Source organism: Rhineura floridana, chromosome 9, assembly GCF_030035675.1.
Source record: "Rhineura floridana isolate rRhiFlo1 chromosome 9, rRhiFlo1.hap2, whole genome shotgun sequence".
Classification (NCBI taxonomy): Eukaryota; Metazoa; Chordata; class Lepidosauria; order Squamata; family Rhineuridae; genus Rhineura; species Rhineura floridana.
The window spans coordinates 7,106,320-7,131,263 of NC_084488.1; the positions used below are offsets into that span (position 1 = coordinate 7,106,320).

At 42.1% G+C, this 24,944-nt stretch overlaps 1 protein-coding gene across 2 annotated transcripts in view; it reads right to left on the reverse strand.

Moving 5' to 3' along the window:
* Nucleotides 1-5,270: 5,270 nt before the first annotated feature.
* The window catches only part of TAPT1 (transmembrane anterior posterior transformation 1), an 83,535-nt gene continuing 63,861 nt past the window's right edge, over nucleotides 5,271-24,944 (reverse strand). For both annotated transcript variants that reach the window (XM_061583901.1, XM_061583902.1), the window contains 5 exons: nucleotides 21,416-21,475; nucleotides 18,953-19,021; nucleotides 16,547-16,623; nucleotides 9,071-9,231; nucleotides 5,271-7,318 (listed from right to left, as the gene is read on the reverse strand). In XM_061583901.1, the coding sequence (XP_061439885.1) occupies nucleotides 7,101-7,318; nucleotides 9,071-9,231; nucleotides 16,547-16,623; nucleotides 18,953-19,021; nucleotides 21,416-21,475 (585 nt within the window). In that variant the 3' untranslated portion in view covers nucleotides 5,271-7,100. The remainder of the gene's footprint in view (nucleotides 7,319-9,070; nucleotides 9,232-16,546; nucleotides 16,624-18,952; nucleotides 19,022-21,415; nucleotides 21,476-24,944) is intronic.

A 24,944-nucleotide genomic window follows, 5' to 3' on the forward strand; every position in this document is an offset into this window, starting at 1 on the left:
ATTTTATTATCAAAAAATACTACAAGCATATGATAGTCATCAAAAAAAGGCAGGTGATGCATGAAGATTGGGAAGCCCTAATTCAAGCCTCCAGATCAAATAATTCGAAGTGTTTTTGGGAGCTGATTTCTGGTTCTATGAGCCCACTAAATCCGGCCCCTTGCCACATTTCCCCATACCTCTGGGAGAAATATTTTTCTGCAAACAACGAGACTGTAAATGCTGTTTCCTTTATTGATAATTTAACAAATCTTCCCACTTGGCCACCTGTAACCCAAAAAGAAATTATTGATTTGATTGCTAGCTTGAAATCCGGCAAAGCTCCTGGACCTGATAACATACTTTCTGAAATGTTGAAGGCGCACCAAGCTTGGTGGGCCCCTCTTCTAGCAAATTTATTTACTCTGATCAATAATTCCGGATGCTTCCCTGAGTCTTGGCTTGAATCCATAGTTATCCCTATATTTAAAAAAGGGAACAAAGAGGACCCAGCAAATTACCGCCCAATTAGCCTCCTTTCCATTATTGGCAAACTATATGCCTGCTACTTAAAAGAGAGACTCTCATCTTGGTTGGAGGAGGATAATATCCTTGGGAGGGAGCAGGCAGCTTTCCGGAAAGGTAGGTCTGGGATAGAACACTGTGTGATTTTAAATCACTTAGCTGAAAAATACAAGAACCGCTGGGGTAACGGCCTATTTGTTGCCTTTGTCGACTTGAAATCGGCTTTTGATTCCATCCCTAGGGAGATACTATGGGCGAAACTCGCAAAATCTACGATCGACAAGAGACTCCTCTTCTTAATTAGCCGTCTGCACCACCACACATCCTTTCGTGTTAGATGTAGTCGTGAAGGTCATCTCACAAACCCCATTACTACAACAAAAGGAGTTAGACAAGGCTGCATACTAGCCCCACTTTTATTTCATTTTTTCATGAATGATCTGTCCCTTTATTGTCAATCCCCGGACTTCCACCCCCCTAAGTTAGCAAACCTGCATTGTCCCTTGTTATTGTATGCAGATGACGCTGTTCTCCTCTCTGTTTCTAAAGTAGGACTCAAACGCCTAACTAAAGCTTTTATGAGTTTCTGTCATGATAACAAACTATCTATAAACTTTTCCAAAACTAAGATCTTAGCTTTTGCCAAGCACTCTCCTGCTCACGCATGGACAATTAATACCCATAAAATAGAACAGGTTTCTCATTTCAAATACCTTGGTATACTTTTTCATTCCTCTCTGTCCTGGAATCCCCATATCCAAGGGGCTATTTCTACTGCTCGCAACTCAGCCAGTGGTATTCGAAGGTTCTTCTTCACTAAAGGAGGACAATACATTCCGGCAGCCCTAAAGGTTTTTAGATCCAAAACTATTTCTCAACTTCTCTACGGGGTACCTTTATGGATTGGCGCCTTCAACTCTTCTGCGGAGGCAGTTCTCTCCTTGTTTCTCAGACAAATTTTTGGCGTTCCCAGGTGCGTTCCTGCGGCGGTCCTTAGGTTAGAATCTGGCCTAGTCTCACTTGAGTCTCAAGCGTGGTTGGCCGCCCTAAATTTCTGGTTTAAAATGTCTTATGAAAAATCTACTGGCTATCTCCCTTTACTCTGGGAAGACTCTTTTACCTCGAAATGGGCCCGTACGTTTACAAATTACCTTGCAAGTATTGGCCTCTCAATTGAACATCTGATGTCCCTCGCTCCAGAGACAGTTAAACATTCTATCCGGACTCGTATCAACGATATGGACTTCCAACGCTCCATAACTGCAGCCACCTCGACCTGCTCTCCTATTCACTTTGGTCTGAGCTTTGTGCCTATGCTCAGTGCCCCTTATCTGGAAACTCTTACGATCCCCAAATATCGTCTAGCCTTTACAAAGGCTAGATTTAACTGTCTTATCTCTGCCTTACTTGAAGGGAGATTTAAACGTATCCCGTATGCAAACCGATTATGCCTTTGTGGTGTCAGCGCCATAGAAACTCTCTCTCATGTCATCTTTGAGTGCGCCCTATATGACGATATTTGCTCCAAATTCATAACCCCCATCATAAATAAATACCCCTACAAACCGCTTAACTGTTTACTTTTACATCTTTTGTCAGCAGCTAATAAGGATACTATCTTGTCAGTTGCTAAATTTATTTTTGCGGCTCAATCAATTCGGAAGGCATCTATCCTTTCAGAAGCTTCCGCCACCCAACTGTAACTGTTTTCCTTGTTGTTTTATTGTTTTACTGTTTTAACATGACTGCAACTTTGTAACCTTTTATTATAAATGTATGTAGTTTTATTTATAAATGTCTTTTGGTCTATGACCGTATCAATAAAGATTGATTGACTGATTGCTCTCTTGATGGTTTTGGTATACACAGAGACTGACTAGCTGGTATCAGAAATCCTTTGTTTTTAGGATGATGGAAGTGGAACAGGACTAGTCAAATGTTTAAGTTAAGCACATAATGAATTATTGAGCTATGATAACCAAAGGCAGGTTGGCTTTGCTATATACTGTTGCAGCCACCTCTTTAAAGGGGAGGGACACCCTAATCTTGCATGAAAACCCAGACATTTTATCTTGGTATAAAAATTTTCTGTCATGCCCTCCAGGCAGTCAAGCCAATCCAGCCTTGCTGTCAAGTATGAACCACTCCCCTGAGGTTTACATGGACCTGCAACTAACCCCATGATTAGAAGAATTTGCTCAATCCTCTAAGCAAACACATGAGCTCTTACAGCAGCGCACTCACGAGTCAGGCTACAAAGCCCTGAATGTGTGGTGATAGTCAGCTATCCTACTTCAGTAGTCAGCTGGCTTACCATTCCACAGATCAATGATTAAGGGTACAGGATAGTTTTATTTTGGCACAGGCCAAGTTAATACTATACTACAGCCAGAAACAAGTCTTGCTAGCTAAATTTAACACAGCTGCTTCTTTCTTGCAAATGAGAAAGTGTATATGGGAAGCTATCTTAGGTCTTGGGAGTAAGTCTAGTTAGAATCAGTGTGACTTTGAAGAGATGGCTAGTAGTAGTCTGTCTACATATAGAGCCACGGAAGCTGTTTGCAACAATACAATCATAAACAATGAAACTATTAATTCTTTTTTAGTACTGCAACAGCCTGAATTCCTGACATGTGCATTTACTCAAAAGATGCAGTGCACAGTGGAAAATTTTATACTAGAACTTACAAATTGCTTAACTGAATTAGATACGGTCCAATTAATTCAGAATTCTGTTTGTTGTGGGCTTCCTTGGATTTTCCTTATATTAGGCCTTTTATTAGGCTGAGCAAAATGTGTTAAAACTGGGAGACGAGTTTATTTGTATAGAAAAAATCCTAGAAAAATCCTAGCTAGAAGCACAACCTACCTGCTTACAGTTTGCTGTTAATAAATTTCTTTCACTCCTTCCTATCTGAAGACTGAGAGATCTCTCACCTTTCTTGTTTACACAGAAGACTGCTGCCGAGTGTGGGAAGATGGCCGAGAGAGGGGAGAAAGTAAGCAGAAATGAGGTCTTTTAAAAAGGCTACAGCTCCCATCCTGTCACACTTTTAAAAGGCAACAGGAATTGTGTCAAGCCTTGCCCGGGGGGGGGGGCTTGGCCTTGAAGTGGCCTATTAAAAAAGCCAGAATGGAGCTGTTCATGGCCAGTCTTCTGACTGAGCCGAAGAGAAGCAAGACTGCCAAACAAATTATATTGAAGCAAGTCTGCTTAAAAGAGGCTGAATTGCAAAGCCACAGAAGCTGCTAAAGAAAATTAATGAAGGAAGGCTACCAAAGCAAGTCTGCTAAGAACGTCCTTGAAATTGAAGCAAAGACGCTGCCTGATGCTGAAGTCCAGGCAACCTGTGGCAATTTACAGAACTACATGAAACAACAGAAGCCCACTCTTCTGGTAGTGAAAAGTTTGTATTGAAGTATAGCAGGTATTTTGCACTGCAGAAACCTTTTGGCCATAAAGAGAGTATTATATGAAGTTTTCAAACCCTTTAGCAGAGACTAAAAGAGGGAACAAAGTTTTCAGACTTTTTCTGAAGCTCCAAAAAGAGAGTATTACATAAAGTTTAAGACCCTTTAGTTATGGCTAAAGAGAGTTTAGAGTTTAGGGAAATGTCTAAGGATGTTTTACTAATACAATGCATAAGGCTGTCTGCATAAAGCTGTTTGTATGTTATTGGATAAAATGTTATTTGCCAGCCACACTAAGGTGTGTAATTGCCTCACAATCATAAGTGGTAAAAATTGAATTGTTATGAACTTATTAAAGCCAGCTATGAGCCGCTTAAACTCTTTTGTTACCAGTTAATGCTAGCTATGTGCCATCTAACCCATGTGATGTAATATGGAGCTTGTTTAATCATTGTATGTCCTGGCTATGGCCAGCAATATGGCTGTTTAACTATTGAGTTACTGGCAAAGGCCAGTTTCTCTAAATCATGTATACACAATTTCTGTGCTGGCTGAGACCAGTTACTTGTACATCTAGTCTACAATAGACTTTCATATAAAGAAATATTTGGTTCTTCCACACTGTGGACCTCTATTATTATATTTCCTGCTACATTCTCAGTCCCAAGGAGGATCTTGGGTAGGATTTCTTTTTCTAGGTTTACCTAGCCATTTGTCTGCTGTCGATAACAGGACGCACTTAGGTGATGACGAAGTTTGACATATAAGGGTCTGGAGAGAATTAAATCAAGAAAGAACATGTAGAACTGTCATCTTTGTGCATCCATGACACACAGGTCTGGCCGATAACATGTTGCCAATAGTGGTCAGCCAAATTCCTCTAAAAGCTCACAAACTTTTCACATGGTGACAAGCTTCTCCTGTTTTTTGGCAGTCAAACTACATTGTACACGGAGGTTCCATAATGTCTGTTGACAGACCTAGCCCAATTTAAGGGCTGTACTGCCATATATAGGGCATCAAAACCTTATCGAGTTTTTGGATTTTTTTTAGGCCACCCTTCCAGTGGCAGATCCCTATGTCATCCAAGGCCTCCCCCCAGGTAAGGAAGCCTTGTAGGGTGTTATGATATGCTGTTGCTGGAAGAAAATACCTACCCCCCATCCCATGTGTATACAGGAGCACTTTCTACTTGCATACAAGGTAACACATAAAACACTAGGATCCAAATTATGTTCCACATAACAATATTCAGTTTCACTCTAGCAAGAGAAGCAGAGCCTTGGAATTTTTTTAACAAAGGATACAAAATTGATTTTTTATTGTCACACAAGATGCACTTATAAAATTCATACAGAATATCATTTAACAGGAAAAAATCATTCCAAGCTTCCCTTGAGCAACAATTAAATAAAAATTAAATTACAACAAATTCACAAATATTCTGAATTAAATTTTAATGAATCAATTTTGTCTGAATCAATCATTTTTTGTATATTGCTAGCTTAAAGTTCCTACTCCCACAATATTTTTAACTTTGGCCACTTCTCCAAACTGAAATGAGAAAAAGAGGCTGATAAAAGGAGTGCGTGGTAGGGAATAGCTCCTTCAGATCAGAGAACACCAGCCTATATATTGCCACCTTTTAGCAGGGGTGGGGAACCTTTCACCCTCCAGAGGTTGCTGAACCACAACTCTCATCATCCCTGGCCACGCTTGCTGAGGCTGATGGGAGTTGTAGTTCAGCAGCATCTGGAGGGCCAAAGGTTCCCTATCCCTGCCTTATAGCATTCCTTGAAGCCTGCTCATCTGGATATAATTTCTGTACACTGATTTTATATTAGTAACAGTATCCACAACTTTGGGGGATTGAACACGTATTTTGAATTTTAATTTTTTAAAAAAAGTATTAAAAATTCTTACATTTTTGCTTGGCCACTCTGCAGTAGCTTATAAATGAATCAACCAAGATAACCTAATTATTCAGCACAAAAATTCTCATGTTTAAAAATATTTTAAATGTTTAAAATATTGCATTCTGTTCATTAGACATTGTTGATTAGAGAGCACCTTGAGTGCAGCACGCTCTCTCACCATGTTGAGCTGTCTGTTTTTTCAGATTCAACCCATCTTGAGCTCCTTTGCCAGTTTTCCAGGCCCTATGCACCCCAAGTAAAATTGCTTAATACTTCAAACCCCAAGTACTTCTAAAGCTACATTCATTCTACTTGAAGTCTGTCTAAATCTAAAAAAAACCCCACACATTTGATACTGTTTTATTTTTTTGGCCATGTGCAGCTTTTCCAGCAAAGTCAAAGAAATGTTCTTCTTGGCTGACTCACACATACCACGTGCAAAGACCTTATTTTGTCTGTTTCAATGCAAGGGCTCACAGTTGCAACTGAAACATCTTTAAGTGCCAAGTGCAGTCCCACAAGTTGATTTCAACCTTCTCCCAAGCTTGTACACTTTTAACATTCATAAACTCAATCTTTTCACGTTTCAAACACAGTGCAAATTGAACAGAAAGAAAGAAAAAGCTGTTCTTGCCCAGTTATCACACACATTCCACTATTCCATTTTTGTGATCAATTTCTGGCTAACGGCTTAACCTTCAGACAAAAATATTATGCAGTAAATGTTTCATTTAAGGATAATTTATTTGGATTAGTTTAAATACATCTTGAACAATCCTCTTGTAGCAAGAATATCTTGATTATTTATTCTACTAAAAGTGTGAAAAAGTCTTTTGGCAAGTGAAGAATTTTTAATTGTCTTGTAGCGGCTTATAAAAGTAAGCGGAAAGAGATGCTTCTTGTTAAAGATGCAAACACATTTCCAAAGTTATCCTTCTCATTAAGGGACTTTATGAATAGTGATATGTTCTGGAAGCAGTTTCATAGAGCAAAAATGGATTTAAATATATTTCACAGATTATTTTCAGGAAAGCAATGCCTTAGCTCTGCCAAGCAGTAGATCTCTTAAAACTCACATTTCCCACAGTATCCAAGTTAGCGATATGAAGCTTGACCAGTTATCAAGCCAAGTTACTCCTTGTAACAGGTCTGCTGTTAATAATTTAAATTTTTAAATAAATATTTAAGTGCCTATTTGGCACATGTCCATTGTGGTAGCGCCTGCTGTCTCAATAGCTCAGTATCCTAAGCACATCTATTTACAAAAGTTTAGTCAATTCTGTTTCCACAAATTGTAAACCTGTCTATCTCCAACAAATCTTTCTTTGTAGATTTGTGTTTTGACTCTGAATTGTCCTGGGTTATATCTTTCTCATCTCCATCAGGAGTTGTCAGGAATTGATCTGAGTTGCTTGTCACAAGTTGTGGTGCTGCATTTTCCTTCTGGTGCGCAGGCTGACTGGTCACTGAAGTAGGCAAGTTTTCATCTGTAAAAACACAAATATGGAAAACAGAAATGAGGACTTGGATACTTTGGGACTTGGAGTGGGTGGGGAAGACATTGATTACGGCTCTGGGCATGGATGTTTACTGGCTTGTAATCGCGTTGCAGGGTTTGCAAATTGAAATCTGGTCAAAAGGTACACAAAGCAACTCAGTACACTTTGAGTATCAGGAACATAATATCATGCGACAGAATTTTTCTGTTTTGTTGATAGCAGTGTTTGAGTAACCTTCTAACTTCTAATGTAAAGTAACCTTTTCAATACTTTCTAACAAAATAATACAACTGAAATACAGAAGTTACTTATAAATCAAATATTGGCACAGTATAATCTCAGAATTTGTTCTGAATAAAACTGCTGGAGGATGTTGGCAAAAACAATTGTGTGTGCAAATCAATTCTACCCCAGGCATAACATGCCAGAATAGCCACTATGAAGATCAGGGCACTCATTCTACATTCCCAGTGATTGCTGGGAGTGGTTTGGAAACTTATTATATGAAGGCTCCAATTTGTTTGGCAAGTACTCTTATTTGTTACAGCTGGGAATAATTTATCACAGGAAATAATTTTCATCACATTCCCATGCTAACTGCAATACAAAAAAACACAGTTCATATCTACAAAAAAATTGATTAACGGAGCAATCCAGCCCCCCCCCCCAAACCTGGGTAAGTAGGATTAGATTAGCTGAGGTGTCCCTCTGTCCAGCTCTCTTGAGTGAGCCAGCCTCTGGACGAGTGAGCCAGCCTCTGGACGTGTACCTACCTGGCAGTATCCCCGTAAATGGGAAGCTTGAACAGGGCATTCTAAAGAGAGGGGGCAGGGCTGAGCCAGCTTGGGATCCGTTCAATCTCACTGATGTCACGCAATGGCATTGGGTCTGGCTATCCTGCACCTTGCACTGCAGCCATGAGCAGCAGGGCTGTGGATGTGGCCCTGTGGCTCCATTGGTGGGGACTTGGATTGTGTCCCAAGTGTCCACATGTGGTGAGAATAGAGGAATTTCCCCCCATGCCACTGTCATAATACTAGAACTTGTAGTCATCCAATTAAGTTGATTGGTAGGAGGCTCAGGACAGAAAAACGCACTTCACACAAAAAGTTATTTATGGAACTTGCTACCATAATACACAGTGATAGTACTAGCCTAGAAAACTTTAAAAAGCAGATTGAACAAATCAGTTCTCCCAACAGCTAGTAGCCACTGCAGTAAAATAGAGTACAGTCAGAGGCTGGGGACAAATGGTTGTTGTCCTGCTTGGGAGCTTCCTAGAGGCTTCCGCTGGCCGCTGCTGGAAACAGAGTGCTCTACTATCTTGTCTGATCTGGTCTTGTCTGACCTAGGCTATTAATCTGATTCAGCTGGGCTCTTCTTGTTCTTAATGCATTAATTTGCATTATACAATCAGGACAAAATGCTGTTCACCTCCTTGGCAAACCTTGCCCTGATCCCACAGTAAACATTTCCAGAGTTCTCCTGCAAGATTCTTCCTAGAGAAAATAAGAATCCTGGTCTGTTCTATGCTGAACAGTGAATGTTTCAGGATTCCCAAACTATCAGATATTTTAAACTGACCAAAATGAGAAGATGCCTGTTGTTGGGTATTTACAAGAAACAATACCTGGACCTTGGTGGCTTCCTGACACTTTGGAGCTTCCGAGGACAAAGCAAGGCTGTGTGGTAGACAAGAATTGCGATGGAACTGAACAGAAGCAAAAGGGTTCCACTCACCTTGAGTGGACTTATACTTGCTTTGTGGTTTCCCTAGTGGTTTGCCTGGGGTGCTGGCAGGAGGTGGCTTGAACAACTTCTCTTCCATGTTTGCTTCTTTGACATATTGGCATGACTTTCCCAAGAGCACAATGCTATTAAGTACTTTAAGTGATATTAACCTGTAAATGAAATATATGAATTGATTCTGTATCCTGAACAGGAAGCGATTTTGTCATATTCCCCCAAGTTATAAAAATATACTTTAAGAACTCCATTTGTAAGATGGACATGTTGAATAATAACTTTTATTGATATTATTCTGAACAACCCTAGGAGCTGAATGGCTGAAATAAAGAACTGAATGCTGTAAAATAAAGAAATCATTTTTAATCATTTTAATCGTATCGTTTGAATTGTGTTACACTAATCCTAATTATCTCCTATTTTGTTTCATTGTACTTTTCTTCTTTTGTATTGTATATGTTTAGTGATTTATTGTTATGATCTATGTATTTTATCTCATGTTGTCAACCGCCCTGAGAGCTATTTTGCTAAGGGCGGTATACAAACCCAATTAAATAAAAATAAATAAATAAAATAAATAAATAAATATCCAATCTTTTAGGAGTTACCACCAACTATAATGTCTTACTCTATGATGATCACAGGACTAAGGCCAATCTGTCTTAACACTACACTGGGCATTTGGACAGTTAAACATCAAACTGGAGGGAAGACTGATGATGATGGACTGCCTTCAAGTTGATTCCGACTTATGGCGACCCTATGAATAGGGTTTTCATGGTAAGCGGTATTCAGAGGGGGTTTACCATTGCCCTCCTCTGAGGCTAAGAGGGGGTGACTGGCCCAAGGTCACCCAGTGAGTTTCATGGCTGTGTGGGGATTTGAACCCTGGTCTCCCAGGTCGTAGTCCAACACCTTAACCACTACACCACACTGGCTCTCTGGAGGGAAGACTGGTCGTAGTCAAATCACCAAATACATTTTAGCATATATAATCATTTTATACCAATATGGTTACAATTACTTAATAGGCTATATGCTTTGTGTTAGTTACATGGGCCCAAGCCCTACTAAATATGCATCTTTCTTATGTATGTTTGAGCACCTAATAATTTTGCCTGTGGAATTTCTTTTAATATTTTATTCTGTCCAAAACTAGTCAAAGTTTAAGCAAAGACAAGATGAAAACAAATATACAGAAAGAAGTACCAGCAATATAAACATAACTTGTCACAATCACCATGCTGTGTGCATAATAAATCAAATAAATGTTTCATGTCTGTGGATGTATATGCTCTATCCTGACAAAGTTCAATAAATAGTTTCCATCTGATTAAAAGAGACATTTGGTCTTACCGTGAAATCGGTCTTCTCTGTGCATGTCAAAGATGATATCAGATGGGTAACTAGCTCCACCTAGTAGTTGAAGGCAAAAGAGTACTGCTGACGTTTTACTGTAGCTCCGTTCCTGGTCTGCGCCTGCTCCGTGCTCAGTTTACGATGACAAGCCCACCAAATCAGGCCAATAGACGCCACAAACAAGACCAGACAACAGTACTCATACACTCTCTGCTCCAGGACTAACCATGTTTATAAAGGCAGCCCAGGCCTCATAGGGAGTGGCCCTGATATCATCTTTGACATGCACAGAGAAGACCGATTTCACGGTAAGACCAAATGTCTCTTCTCCTGTGCATGGAAAGATGATATCAGATGGGACATACCAAAGCTGACCCATGTAGGGTGGGAATACTGCTGGGCTGTGGCCACAATTGATCTGTGAGGACGTGCTGTAGCACCCTCCTCCCAAAGGCTGCCTCCGATGAAGCATAGGAGTCTATTTTATAATGTTTAATGAATGTATTGGAAGTGGACCATGCGGCTGCTCTACAAATCTCTGCAAGAGGGGCATTACGGGAAAAGGCCGCTGATGTGGCCGCTGCTCTGGTAGAGTGGGCTACTATTCCGGTAGGATGAGCCAATCTTAGAGAGGCATAAGCTAATGATATGCCTGCCTTAATCCACCTGGCTAGTGTGGACATGGATACCTTATTCCCTAGGGAGGGAGGTTGGAAAGAACAAACAATTATCTGTTTTCCGAATTGGCTTTGTCTTGGAAATATAAACTTCAAGTGCTCTTGGCACATCAAGAGAGTGCCAGGCTTTCTCTAAAGGGTGGACAGGATTCGGACAAAAGGACGGCCATACCAGCTCTTGCTGGTAATGGAAGGTAGACGACACTTTGGGATGAAAGGAAGGAACAGTACGTAGGACTACTCTATCCTTATGAAATATACAAAAATTTTTATGGACGGATAGGCATTCAACTCAGACACTCTACGGGCCGAAGTGATGGCCACGAGAAACAAGACCTTAAAGGAGAGAAGACGGAGGGAAACCTGACCCAGAGGTTCAAATGGAGGTCTTTGAAGGGCTGACAAAACTTTATGTAAATCCCAAGTTGGGTAGCGGTGCACCGTAGGTGGTGCTGTTATCGTCGCACCCCTGAGGAAATGTTTGACGAAAGGGTGAGATCCGATCGGATTATCCACAGATCTGGAGAGGATTGCCGACAAGGCCGAAACTTGGCGCTTCAGGGAATTTGGTCTGAGACCCAAAGATAAGCCGTCTGGTAGAAAAGACAAGATCTGGTTGACCCCCAGCTGCCGAGGAAGCATTCCTTTCTGCCGTGACCAGGATGAGAAGGCCTTCCATGTGCTCTCATAAATTCTGAGCGTGGAAGGACGTCTAGAAGCCATCATAGTTTCCAATACTTGGGGAGAGGTGTCCCTTTTCAAGAGTCTCCTCCGTTCAAGTTCCATACATGAAGCGCCCACTACTCTGGATCCGGGTGCCGGAGCTGTCCCTGAGAGAGTAGGTCCCTTCGCACTGGAATCTGCCATGGTGGTTCCACTGACAGGTCGAGAAGGGCTGGAAACCAAGGTCTCCGTGGCCACCACGGAGCCACTAATAGAATTGCCGATCTCTTGGCCCGAAGCTTTTTGATCACCCTGGGAATAACTGGAAACGGAGGAAAGGCATACAGTTTGTCCGGAGGCCACCGGGAAGTTAAGGCACCTGTTCCCTCCGCGCCTGGTGTCACATACCGGGAGAAGAACCTCTTCGCCTGTCGACTGTGCCTGGCGGCAACAAGGTCCACATGAATGTGGCCAAAACGTTTCACTATCTGATGAAAGGCCTCTGGGTGAAAACTCCATTCCCCTTGAAGTAGCTTTTCCCGACTGAGCCAGTCCGCTTGGCTGTTGTCCTCCCCCTTGAGATATTCCGCCGCTATCGAGTCGGCATTGTTCTCTGCCCACTGGAAGAGGAGAAAGGCTTTCTTCTGAAGAAGGAGGGAGCGCGTGCCCCCCTGACGGTCCAAATAAGATTTGGCCGACACGTTGTCTGCTCTGACCAGCAGCGCTCCCAACTGTCTGGAGGTCGCGAAGTGCCTGAGGGCCAGACGAACTGCACGCAGTTCGAGGAGGTTGATTGACAGAGTGGATTCCTGAGGCGACCATGTGCCTTGAACCACCTGCCTGTCGCATATGGCTCCCCAACCTGATAAGCTGGCATCTGATGTTATCAGGGTGTACGGTGAATCCTGGAAGGTAACGCCTCTCGGTAGGTTAAATTCGTGGGTCCACCAAAACAGTGACTGTCGAACCTGTGGTGACAGAGTTATCTTGTGGTGATGTCTGGACGTTATGTCGGATTGGAAGGGCAGAAGTGCCCACTGAAGTGTGCGGGAGTGATGACGTGCCCAAGGCGTCGTTTGGAACGTGGACACCATCAAGCCGAGAAGCGCTGCCAATGTCATCAGGACCGGCGAGGGGGATGATAGGATATCCAATGATACTTGTCAAATCTTGCTGACTCTGTCTTGAGACAAAGTGAGGAGGCCATGTAGAGAGGCTATAGTCGCTCCCAAATGTGTAATGCGGTTGGACGGAAAGCGATGGCTTTTGGCTTCGTTGATCAGGAAGCCATGGACTTTAGACAGGCCAGGGTGACATGGAGATCTTCCCATGCCTTGTGCAATGATGGTGAGCAGATCAGAAAATCGTCCAAATAAGGAAATACATGAATCCCCAGAGTCCTGAGGTGTGCCACCAGGACAACCACGATCTTTGTGAATACCCTGGGAGCAGACGACAGGACAAAGGGCATAGCCTTGAATTGATAATGGTCTTGTCCCACCGCGAAGCGGAGGTACCTTCCGTGAGGGGGAAAGATTGGTATGTGAAGGTATGCCTCCTATGTGAATCCGGAGCGACCCGAAAGGTGTTGTTGGGGCTTAAGCTGGCTGTGCTGTCTATTCCAGAAAGGACGGCTGGAGCAGGCGTCGTTCTGTCTTCCAAAGGAACGTGAGCCCCGAAAGGAGTGCGACGAGAAATATGGATGGAAAGACCGACGAAAGGCTCTGCCGTCATCCCTTTTCCTGGTGGATGGCATGGCCTTTTTCTTTTCCTTAGTTTCCAAGACATGCGCGAGGGCGGTGTCCCCGAATAATTTGCCTCCCACGTATGGTTCTGAGGCAAGGCTCGAGCGAGCTGCAGGGTCTGCTTCCCAGTGACGAAGCCAAAGGGTCCTTCGCGTGAAGACCCCTGCCGTCAGTGACCTTGCTGCGAACTGCATAGCATCCATGGACGCGTCTGCCATGAAGGTAACCGCCCGAGAGACCTTCAGCAGAGATTTGCGCACTCGGGTTGGGTCTTGCTGTGGGTCATCCAGCAGGTCCTCCAACCAGAGAAGGGAAGCTCGAGCAAATACCGAGGAGGCTGCTGCTGCCCTGATTGATAGCGCACTAGCCTCGTGCACTCTTCTAAGCCCCTGGTCCATCTTACGCTCAGTGGCATCCTTGAGGTAAGCATCTGAGTCTTTCGGGTTCAAAGATGGGTTCAGGAGATTGACTATAGGCGCGTCTATGAGCGGGACCTTCAACTGATCCATGAGCGGTTGTTCTAGTGTATAATACTTGTTGGCGATGGAAACTGACTTTTTGAATTGTAAAGGAAGGTCAAATTCTGATTTGAGCACCTTCGGAAGAAGAGAAGGAAGCTTCAACACTCTCGACCTAGGTTTTGGATCCGGACATACTGCTGACACTCTCGAGGTGGATGGAGTAGGAGGATCCTCTGTAGAGGTGAGGGTAAGGGCTTCCATCGCCTTGCACAGCAGAGGAAGGAAATGAGCCTCTTGAAATATCCTGGTAGATAGAATCTCCTCAGATTCCGACTCCCCACTCCATTCCTCCTCATCCAAGACAATCAATTCATTTTCTGCGTCCATAGGCTCCTGGTCAGGGAGCTGTAGATGTCTGCCTTGAGATGCCGCATGGGCATCTGGAGATGAGTGGCCAGGAGGAGGGCAAGGATCTGTCCTCAAGTGATCTGTAAGTGGGTACCTCGAGGGCTGGGAGCCTGAAGTAGTTTGAGAAGACAAGTCCCTGGCCAGATCCAATAAGAGAGCCTCTCTAAGCTGCTCCTTCAGCTGTTGAATTGAATGCGCTGACAGATGTAACTGAACAGGGCAAGCCTGATTGTGAGAAGAGTAGAGCCTGTGCCCTTCAGCAGATTGAACTTGTTGACCAGGGATTGGTTCATCCAAAAACCCAGTAAATGCCTCAGGAGAGGAGGTAGTAGAAAAAATAGCATCTAAGGGAGGTTGGGGCTGACTGCCTTCGTCATCAGACAGGGGTTCCAGGTTTCTCTGGTCCCTTGTATGGTGGACAGGAGTTTGACCACCTCTACAAGTTCGCTTATGTGGGACAGATATCCTGCCTTCTGTAGACACCCTGCCCGCCAGAATCTGAGCCTCAGCCACCTCGTGCCTGACGGTAGAGGGGCGGGCCATCGCTACTTCATAATGATCCCCTGAGGAATGAGACTGCTCCAATCCCAGTGTGGGAAGGGGCTCTGATACTGCGCCTGTTGATGCCATGCGGGGAGGCGGCTTCAACCCCTTTGAGGGGTGTTTCGTTTTGTGCGTGGCTTTCCCCATCGGGGCACACACTGCGGGACTTATGGGGTTAATAAATGTTGCTGTTGGTGACTGACAGTGCTAGTAAACAACCTGGCGACTCTCGAAGTTTAGCAGCGGCCGGCGTCTTCCCCTCTATTGCTTCTGCGCATCTACCTCCTCTCCCGCTACAGAGCGGGTAAAAACGAAAGCCGCTCGTAAAGAACGAGAAATAACTGGGTGTAGGCCTGAGTATCGAGCCCTGGAAAGGCTGCCGCTAAGGTTGAAGCCGCCGACGCTGTAGCTTGCTGAACGAGGAGGAACGTCAGCGAAATTAATTAGAGAGGGAGTCTGAATAGGTCGACGGCTGCCAGAGCCGCAGGGAGGGGCTGGCTGTTCCTCACCACGGGGGAAGGTTAGAAGGAGAAGGACAGAAGGAACCTTTTTGCTTTGTTTTGTCTTAAACTATTACAGAAGGAAGAGGAATAAGAAAAACTCTGAGGGAAAAATTAAGAACGAACTCACACAGAAGACTCAAACAACAAAACACTACAAGCCTGAATCACGGAGTCAGAGAGAATCCAACCACTTTCTGTGAGGCAAAAGAGAAAACTGAGCACGGAGCAGGCGCAGACCAGGAACGGAGCGACAGTAAAACGTCAGCAGTACTCTTTTGCCTTCAACCACTAGGTGGAGCTAGTTACCCATCTGATATCATCTTTCCATGCACAGGAGAAAGTGTCCTGTGTTCAACTTCCCTCATTCTAACACAGTTAGTTTTCACAACTGCACAGTCATATGCTTTGTCCTTCCAGGCCCCAATAGCAGGAATTGATGTTGCCTTCCCCTCTTTGGCCTAACAAATTCTTATCATTACTACCATGTACATAATCATTTCTTGGACGCCAGAGGAAAATCTTTTGCATAATTTAATAGAAATTCACTAACAGGCAAAAAAACCCCTTGTGGTTTAAAAACGTACCTACTGCCAACAGATATTTCTATCAAACTTTAAAAAGCAGGGAAATTGGGCACCTATAGTGAATGTACTGGGGAGCAGGAGACCTGACCTCTTCTCTGAGATATTGTACTGCCCTACAAATTTGTCAAAATGCAAACACAATTTGGGTTGGTCTTTCACAGACAGTCTTTCAATTTGGTAACATGTGCCTCTGAGCACATTTACTAGGCAGACCGTTTTTTTTTTAATATGGGGTGGGATTGCCAGTTCCTTCCCCGGCCTTTCTTTACCCCCCCCAGCATATGCCAGGTACTCATTTTACCGACCACAGATGGATGGAAGGCTGAGTGGACCTCGACCCCTTTTACTGGAGATTCGACTTCCTCCTTCTGTTGGAATCGAACTACAGCTGTGAGCAGAGCTTCGGCTGCGTTACCACCGCTTACCACTCTGAGTCACGGAGGGTCTTACCTATACTGCTTACTGTATATCAATTCTTGCTATTTTAGGTTTCTTAAATTTTTACAAATGGTTTGATTTGCACTTACCCACAATAGAAGAGGACAACACAGGCATAAGCCAAGACTCCTTGAACTTTTACTGAACTTGTAACAACTCTGATGAGCTGGAGAGGGAGAGACATTTAAGTAAATTTATGAGTTAAAACAGAGACATGCATTCAGTAAATGTACAAAGAGAGGAATAACTAACCTGTGCAGAAAAAGTGGTAATAGTTCTACTCATTATTTTAGATAAGTAATTTTCTACACATAATTATTTTTAAAAATCTTGGATCATCTGCAACATATGGACCTCTTATTTCAGTAACATGACATTACTCTGAATCATTCCTAAACACAGACCATAGGATCTCTCCTCTCAGCCCCACTTTTTCATACGGCCTTTTCATTCAGTTGTCCGAGTTGGCTGTGGGTAGTACTGCTTTGTAACAGTTCCAGTCCTATTTGGCCAATTTCAGAAGTTGGTGCTGGGAGAGTATTGTTTGGCCCTGTGGAACCTTCAATATGGGGGTATGCAGGGTTCGATTTTGTCCTCCATACTATTTAACTTCTACACGTACCTACTGATTTTGGGAATGTGTTGTTAAAAAAAGGCTGATGACACACAGCTCTACATATTCCTTTCATCATAAGCAGATGTGGTGGTTGATGTACTGACAAAAATAATAGACTGGATGACAGCCAATAATCTCAAGATCAATCCAGACAAGACAGAGACTGTTGGCAAATGGTTCCTCTGACAATAGGCCAGTTCTGAACAGGGTTACACTTTCCCTGAAGGAGCAGGTTTTTAGATTGGGGGATGCTTCTGGACCCACTACTTGTCATTGGATGCAGAAGTGGCCATGGTGGCTCAGAGTACCTTCCACCGCCCAGAGAGCTAATTGCTAGTCGGGCGGTATATAAATTTAATAAAATAAATAAATAAATAAATAAATAAATAAATAAATAAATAAATACTAGATTTGGCTGTGTTCCTGGATTTTAGATTGCTGTAGTGTGTTGTACCTGGGGCTGCCTTTGAAGATGGTCTGGAAACTACAGCTGGTGCAGAACTTAGCAGTCTGAAGAGATGGTCAGTGTTATTGGCCCACTCCTGTGGAATGTTCTTCCAACAGAGATTCAGCAGGTGCCTTTTGTATTAACTTGCAAACATCTGCCAACCCCCTCCCCTTTTTTTTGCTGCTAGGCTTATGCAGACAATTAAGAAAAACATTTTTCGTAACAGTCAGCTGTTGATCTGTTTTAATTTTGATGTCGTTTTTATTTTATAACTGTTGTAAACTGATTTGATATTTTTTAATGAAATTGCAGTATGCAAATAATTTTATTTTATAAATAAATTACAAAAACTCTGGCCCAGCTACACTGGCTTCCAATACATTTCTAGGACAGATTTAAAGGACTGGTTTTGACCTACATGGCCTTACATGTAGGCCTTACAAGCCTTACATGGCTTGGAATGCTAATACCTTATGGAACACTTTTTCTAATAGGTTCCTACCCAAGATCCTGTAGTTGTCATGGAGGCCCTCCTTCAGCAGGGTCGCAGAGGGTGGTAACAAGGTGGCCACATCTACAGAATTTTCTCCTCGTGGAGGTTTGCCTGATGCCATCATTATCTTCTGTTTAGTGCCAGGCAAGGACTTGCCTCTGGTCCTGGACACTTATTTGTTAAAATTTATCTTTTTCTGTGGCTAGGGGTATCTGTTCACTGTTTTTTATGGCGACTTTGCTGATGTTTGTGATGTTGGGATTTTAGAACAATGTTTTTTCCTTTGAGGTACTTGTGCAGGATCACTTTTAGTTTTATTATGTTTTTAACTTAAAAACCTGTATTTTGTTTCTTTATTGTACTCCTGTTGTATGGAGCTGTTCACGTAATGGCCATGAACAAGAATTACTCTTTTCATATTTATGAGTTCATGCATGCACAACAGTTCTATTTTCATCACCAACAGGAGCTTCTCACATGCCTCTTTCCAACTGCTTTTTAAATTAAGCAGGGATTTTAAAAGCAGTTTGCCATGGGATAAGAGAAGGCGACTATCTGGGTTCTACATAAGCACAACTAATACTTTGTGAGCTTCTGGCTTTCAGTTGTATCAAGCTTATGGTATATTCCACTTTCCTCGACCATACATAATCAAGAAAGGTAGTCATCCGAGCTTAAATCAAAACCCAGGGTTAGCAGTTCCAGAGGCTAACATAATAAAGTTCAAGAGACATTTTAAAATTAAAAGTTAGCTAAGTAAGACCACTTGACATTTTCACCCAAACTTTAACCCCACAACAGAGTAAACTGTATATTCTGGCTGCATTTCCCTTTTATGATATATTAATTCAAAGGCTTAGGAATCTATTTCATATTTCATTCCTTGGAACATCAGTTACCAAGGGTTTTTGCACTCTAACAAGAAATACATGACTTACTAAAACAGCCAATGGTAGAGGAATAAAACCCATTCTCCTGGAAACAGAGTCGCTGTAATCTGTGTATGCCTGGGGGGAAAGAACTGAACCTGAGTTTTCTTAAAATAAAGTAGTAGAAAACAAAAACAGAACCATTTCCACTAGGATTGGCTACAGAGTTTGGATGGTATCAACCTTCTCTGAAGTATCTGTTTGGAAAATAACAGAATCGTATTTTCAGTTTGTGAGACTTACCTCATAATCTAGCAAATAAATGTTTGTGTGTGTGAATCCAATTAGAATTAATGCAATTTAAATTCACTGACAGATCAAGTCATCACACATTGGATCAGAAGATCACCAAGACACTATGGCTATGCTATCTAATTAAAGGACTTGAACATTCTAAAAATAAAGGAAACTAGGAGATGTGACAGCTATCCTTACTGATATTGCCTTTAAAACTAGGATAGTGGCCTCGTATATTTATCTCTTTTTTCCCACCTGCCTTAGGCCTTTCACCCACTGACACCTGGCTTTAACCCTCTGACGATGCTACTTTTGCTGCCCTTTCCCCTCAGAGGGATCTCATTGTCCCATGCTTCTCACTCTGATAAGGGCTTTGTCTCTTGTGCAATGCTAAAATTAAAATCGTAAGAATAAAAGGGACCAGCTGGATCAAACAAAATGCTTATCTACTCCAGCACTCTGTTTCTACAATGGCCACCCAGGTGCCTCTGGGAAGCCCACAGAGCGAAATCATTCTGATTTCTCTATCTTCGTCTCTGCCCTCTTCCAGTTCTTGACACTGCATGACTCCAAGGAGCTCAAGGTGGCATACTGTTGACCATTGAACCGCACTGTCACTGAGTTTGTTTTCCATCAAGTCTGAAAAACTGTAGCTAGGGGGAGTTATGTCTTTGCCCAGTCTGGGAACGGACAGCCAAGGCCGTTGCTATGGTAACCATCGCGATAGACTGGGAAAAGTTCTAGCAGCTATCTGTGCTGAGCTGAGTCTTCTGTGTATTGCCTCTGAACTGAGAGGTTGTCTTCTGTGTTTACCTTTGGAGAGAGATGTACCAGAAGGAGGGTGACTGAAGAAACTCTACATGTATTTACTCTTAAGCCTTTGGCCGTAATGTCTTAATAAAGACTCTTAACATGATCTAATGCTCTGAAGAAGTTTCTTGCTCAACTTAACTCCAACGTAATGTATGCTGTTTCACGCAACAACGCACACGCGTCAACACATACATGGTTCTCCCCCTCTCCATTTTATCCTCACAACAACCCTGTGAGGTAGGTTAGGCTGACAGGCAGTGACTGACCCAAGGTCACTCAGCATCATGGCCAAGTGGGGATTTGAACCCTGGTCTCCCAGATCATAGGCCAACACTGTAATCACTTTGCCATATCTCACTTGAAGAACTGGCTACCCTGATATCCTTGTCTCACAGCTCCATGTGCCCTTTTGATCTGATCTCCCTTCTTAAGTCCAGCGTGCATCTCCTGCATGAATGTCTTCACCACATCAAACTTTCTCCCTCTCTTGTTTCCTTCCCTGATCCATTAGAATGTGCCACTATTATCTCTGTTCTTAAAAAGACTTACTTAACCCATGCTGGCTCTCTATTACTCTATTTCCCTTCCACTCTTTATCTCTGAACTCATGGAGCATACATCTTATTCCCAGCATCTTGGCTTTCTCTCTTCCTTGGTGTCTTTTAGATTTTAACTCTGTTCTCTCATTCTTTGAAAAGAATGCACGTGCATGGATGATGCTATGTAATTAAATACATTTATCCAACAACAATTAGTAAGGATACTGCAGGGGACAGGGGCAACACTGGATGTGAAGTAGCAAAGTGAATTCATGGCAGCAGAGGTGAGATCTGAACAGGGATTTTCTGGTTCACAGGTTATTCTCTTAGGAACTGAGAAACACTTAACACTTGAGCTTTAGAATGACCAAAATGCATCACAAGGATTATCGGAGACCTTGGTGATTCCTTACTGCTAGAGAGTAAAACCATTCTTTGGAATATATTCGATAAGTGTATATGTGAGCATGTCACTCCTAGAACCCTGAATGCTCTCCTGGGGTGTTTTTGAATAAAAGATGCATGATTTCACATAGAAACTTCAACACAACTAAGTTATGTACAAGCAACGTACGCCTACATAGATCGATGTGGAAGGAGCAATGAGAAAAGCATATGATTGCCAGCACTGCGGGAGATTGTAGACAACATTCCATTTCAAAGTAAAATGATAAAAAACCCTCCTTTGTTTTATATTAAATGTCAAGTACATCTCATTAAACTAGTACACATCCTTTTAATTCCCTGTGCAAGCAGCAAAGTAAGCTTTTTCTAAGACTTGAAAACTTACTTATTTTCTAAGTAACTACTGGATGCCATTTTCTGGAATAAAATCAGGGCATCCATTAGTACAAAGGAGAGGCCCCTTTTTTCTACTACTTACATTTTTCTGTCGACTGCTAACAAGGTCAAATGCAAGACTAGCTCTGTATTCACTGTAGACCTAAGAACAAAGCAACACACACAGGTCCTTTCATTATGGTCAAAGTTGATGCCAGCAACAAAGATAGTAGTTATAGCTTCTAACCATAATTTTTTTAAAAATTGGACACTTAGTGCTACCTTACTGTTTGCCCTTGGATACTCATTTATCATGGAAGAGCAAAGGGACTCACAGAATAGTAGAGCTGGAAGGGGCCTACAAGGCCATCAAGTCCAACCCCCTGCTCAATGCAGGAATCCAAATCAAAGCTTTCCCGAGAGATGGCTGTCCAGCTGACTCCTATGAGATGGGACAGGAAAGAGTAGATTTGGTTGGCTCCATCCAGTATCACGTGGGTCTTCTGATGTGCATAGGGGTTCTGTTCCATCCGCATGCAGTTGCAAGCATATAAAAAAATGCATGTAGTGAGCTGCACCACCCATTCAAGTGGATGGAGCAGCCTTCGCAAGAGCTCCATAAGCATATCAGAGCCTATATGCCCTGATCTGACAGTGTGCTGTAGAGATATTACTGTGATAGTTAAAAACTTGTTCCATAAAAGTTTGGCCATAACCCCACTGACCAAACTCAAAGTGACTTTAAATGTGTTGTTACATTTAATGTAATGCAATGTTACCTAATGTGTGGTGTCCAGTGTTATCCTTATTTTTGTAAGCTGCCCTGAGTGCCCTATTATAGGGTAGAAGGGCGGGACAGAAATATTTTAAATAAATGAATAAATAAATTCCTCAGAGTAGGCTTACTGAAATCAGCAGACAAGTCTATTGATTTCAATAGATCCACCCACAAGGATGATTTAGTTGGGTATCACCCATTTCGCCCTTTTTAAACAGGGCAACGAGGCCTCCCACTACTGCTATTTGCAGTGGGATAAGAGTGATTTGGTGCCAATGGGATCTTTCTTCGTAGTGCAATATCAACATCAGAAGTATGGATTTCAACAAGATCACAGAAAGGAAGAAAATGTTTAATTCCCCTTCCCTACCTGCTGCAGTCCCAATCCTGTTCACCCTCTTTTTTTTAAACTCATGTGCATGTTAAATGCAGACAATTTAAATGGCATGTCTAGTTTGGCCAAAAGACCAGAGCCTAAGGCCATATTGGAGTGCTTTATGCTCATGTAAGTTGTATGTTAATTTAAGTGTTATGTTATAGTAATAATATTTTGAATATGTATCACTATTGTACTACTATATTTAGACTGTTTTTTATGTGAACCACTTTGAGCACAAAGGCATATAAATAAATTGACTATGGCTATGACTATAATGGGATATAAAGCTAAGCTGAATGATCTGCAGTGAATCTGAAGGTGCATTTACTTTCAGCATCCCTGATTCTCAGTTTATCACTTTCTCCAAATTGGGGATCATGGTTTAAACAAACTATGGTTAGTTTAAACAAGCCAGCTTCACAACCCATGGTTTGAAATTGGCATGTTTTGAAACTGATCATAGTTGGCGATACGCCACAGTCCCCAGTTTGAACAAAATGACAAGCTGAGATTCAAGGAAACTGAAAAAAAAGTAGCCTTAGGTTTACTGCAGAGCATTCATGGAGTACTACACCATGGTTTCATGTTACATTTGAATGCAGCCTAAGTTCATGCAGTTGGGAACAAGAGTCTATGTAGTAGGAGTAGCTAAAATGTTGTGTCTATATACGGTTGCTGCAATCACTTAAATATGTTTCATTAAAACTGGTATGCGAGAAATGCATTTAGGCAGTATTTCTAGGCATGCTCATTTGTAACCTAAGCTTCCCTCCGAGTAAATGTAGTTGGAGTAAGATGCAAAGCTTGTCTTTTGATATTATTCCAAAGATATTAAAATTGGACAAGTTGGTGAAAAGCTGGAAATCTACTTGGGCTCTAACTCAAAAAGCTAAATACACAAGTATTTACAAATATTTTGAGGCTACAAAGTCTAATTCTGATTCAGCACCTGCAATTCCCACTGACTTCAAATGCTTTTCAGATTTTTTTTTTTGGGGGGGGGGGAAAGAGGGGGAAATCTGGTACTACATGTTATGAATCATTTTAAAAAATCTGTTAAGAAGAAATCTCACTGGTCTGGGTCCCAAAACAAATCCAGTAGACTGGAGCCATCATTTCCAGTTATCATTGTATTATTTTTGCACTCTTTATACAAAAGTAGGGCATAAAGGAACTTATTAAATGTATTTCTACACAATGATCTGCTGCTACTTTACAGTGATACCAAAAGCAACAACTCTTCCCAAATGTGGCCCTGTTTCCTAAACATACACACGTGTGCGCAAACACAATGAAGGGAAAATACTAATTTACCTCTATTCTTATTTATAACATATTATGGAAATTAAAGCATGATTTTAAAGACAAATATAAGATTGACAGGCCTTGTAGTATTAATAGACAACACAACTTCATCTTGGAATTTAGGAAAGGACTATATTCCATTTTCCCTAGGGCAGGAATGGGTAGATTTTAGGCTTGTGGGACTTCCTTTTTTTTTTTTTTTTTAACTGAACCCATGAGAGCCATCAAACAATGTCAGGTGCGAAAGAAACACCTGTTGAATCAAAGATTTCTGAGCCCAGTGACTTCTTTGGTGTACCAGAACTGAACTGAGCTCCTTCCACACAGTCCAATCCTGGTTACCCTAAGCTTCCATTTTCTCCATTTCAGCACTCTAATTCTTGTGGTGTGTGGGTGTGGGTGTTGTTGCCAGAGATCACTCAAGAGATCTCCCAGTAGATCTTCCCAACTCTGCTTCAGGAAATTACAGTAATGGTGTATTACCAGCTAGCTTCCTTTATATTTAGTGCTGAACAAGGAACAGCAATGCAATATAGAAGTTGAACAGTCTTGTACATGAAGGTTTTTCAGAAAGCAGAATCTGGCCTTTCTAGTTTGTTTCATTTCTAACCTTCCCAGAGATGGATGATCTGACTGGAAGATTGCACCCTGCCAATAGATGACACTCCTTTTTGTACCCAGCAGAAGTGCAGTAGTTATCCAAGACAAACATTCCTATTATGCACTAAAATACTGAAGTGATAACACAGTGACATCCTCAACTTTTAATTAACTATAACATTTCAATAAAACAAATAATAGAATATCATAACATGTCTTTATGTTTCCAAAACTCCATTCAAGATTTGCTGATGATATATAAAGCCGTAAATGTCTTGTGGTCCAAATATCTAAAAGAATGCCTCTCCCTGTATTCGCTTGCCTAGGTATTAAGCTCAGTAGGGGGCACCATTACCTGGTGAAGTATGTGATGTGGTGGCATGGGACTGGGCTTTCTCAGTAGTGGCACCCTGTCTTTGGAAAAACCTCTCCTTAGATGCGTGTCTGACACTTTACCTTTCGGCAGTGGCTGAAGACTCCCATCTCTGCACAGGCCTTTGGTAGGGGTCGAGTTAATAAACTGATTTAGTAGTTTTGCAGTGCTGCTTGTTTTTAAATAACTTTATTCTT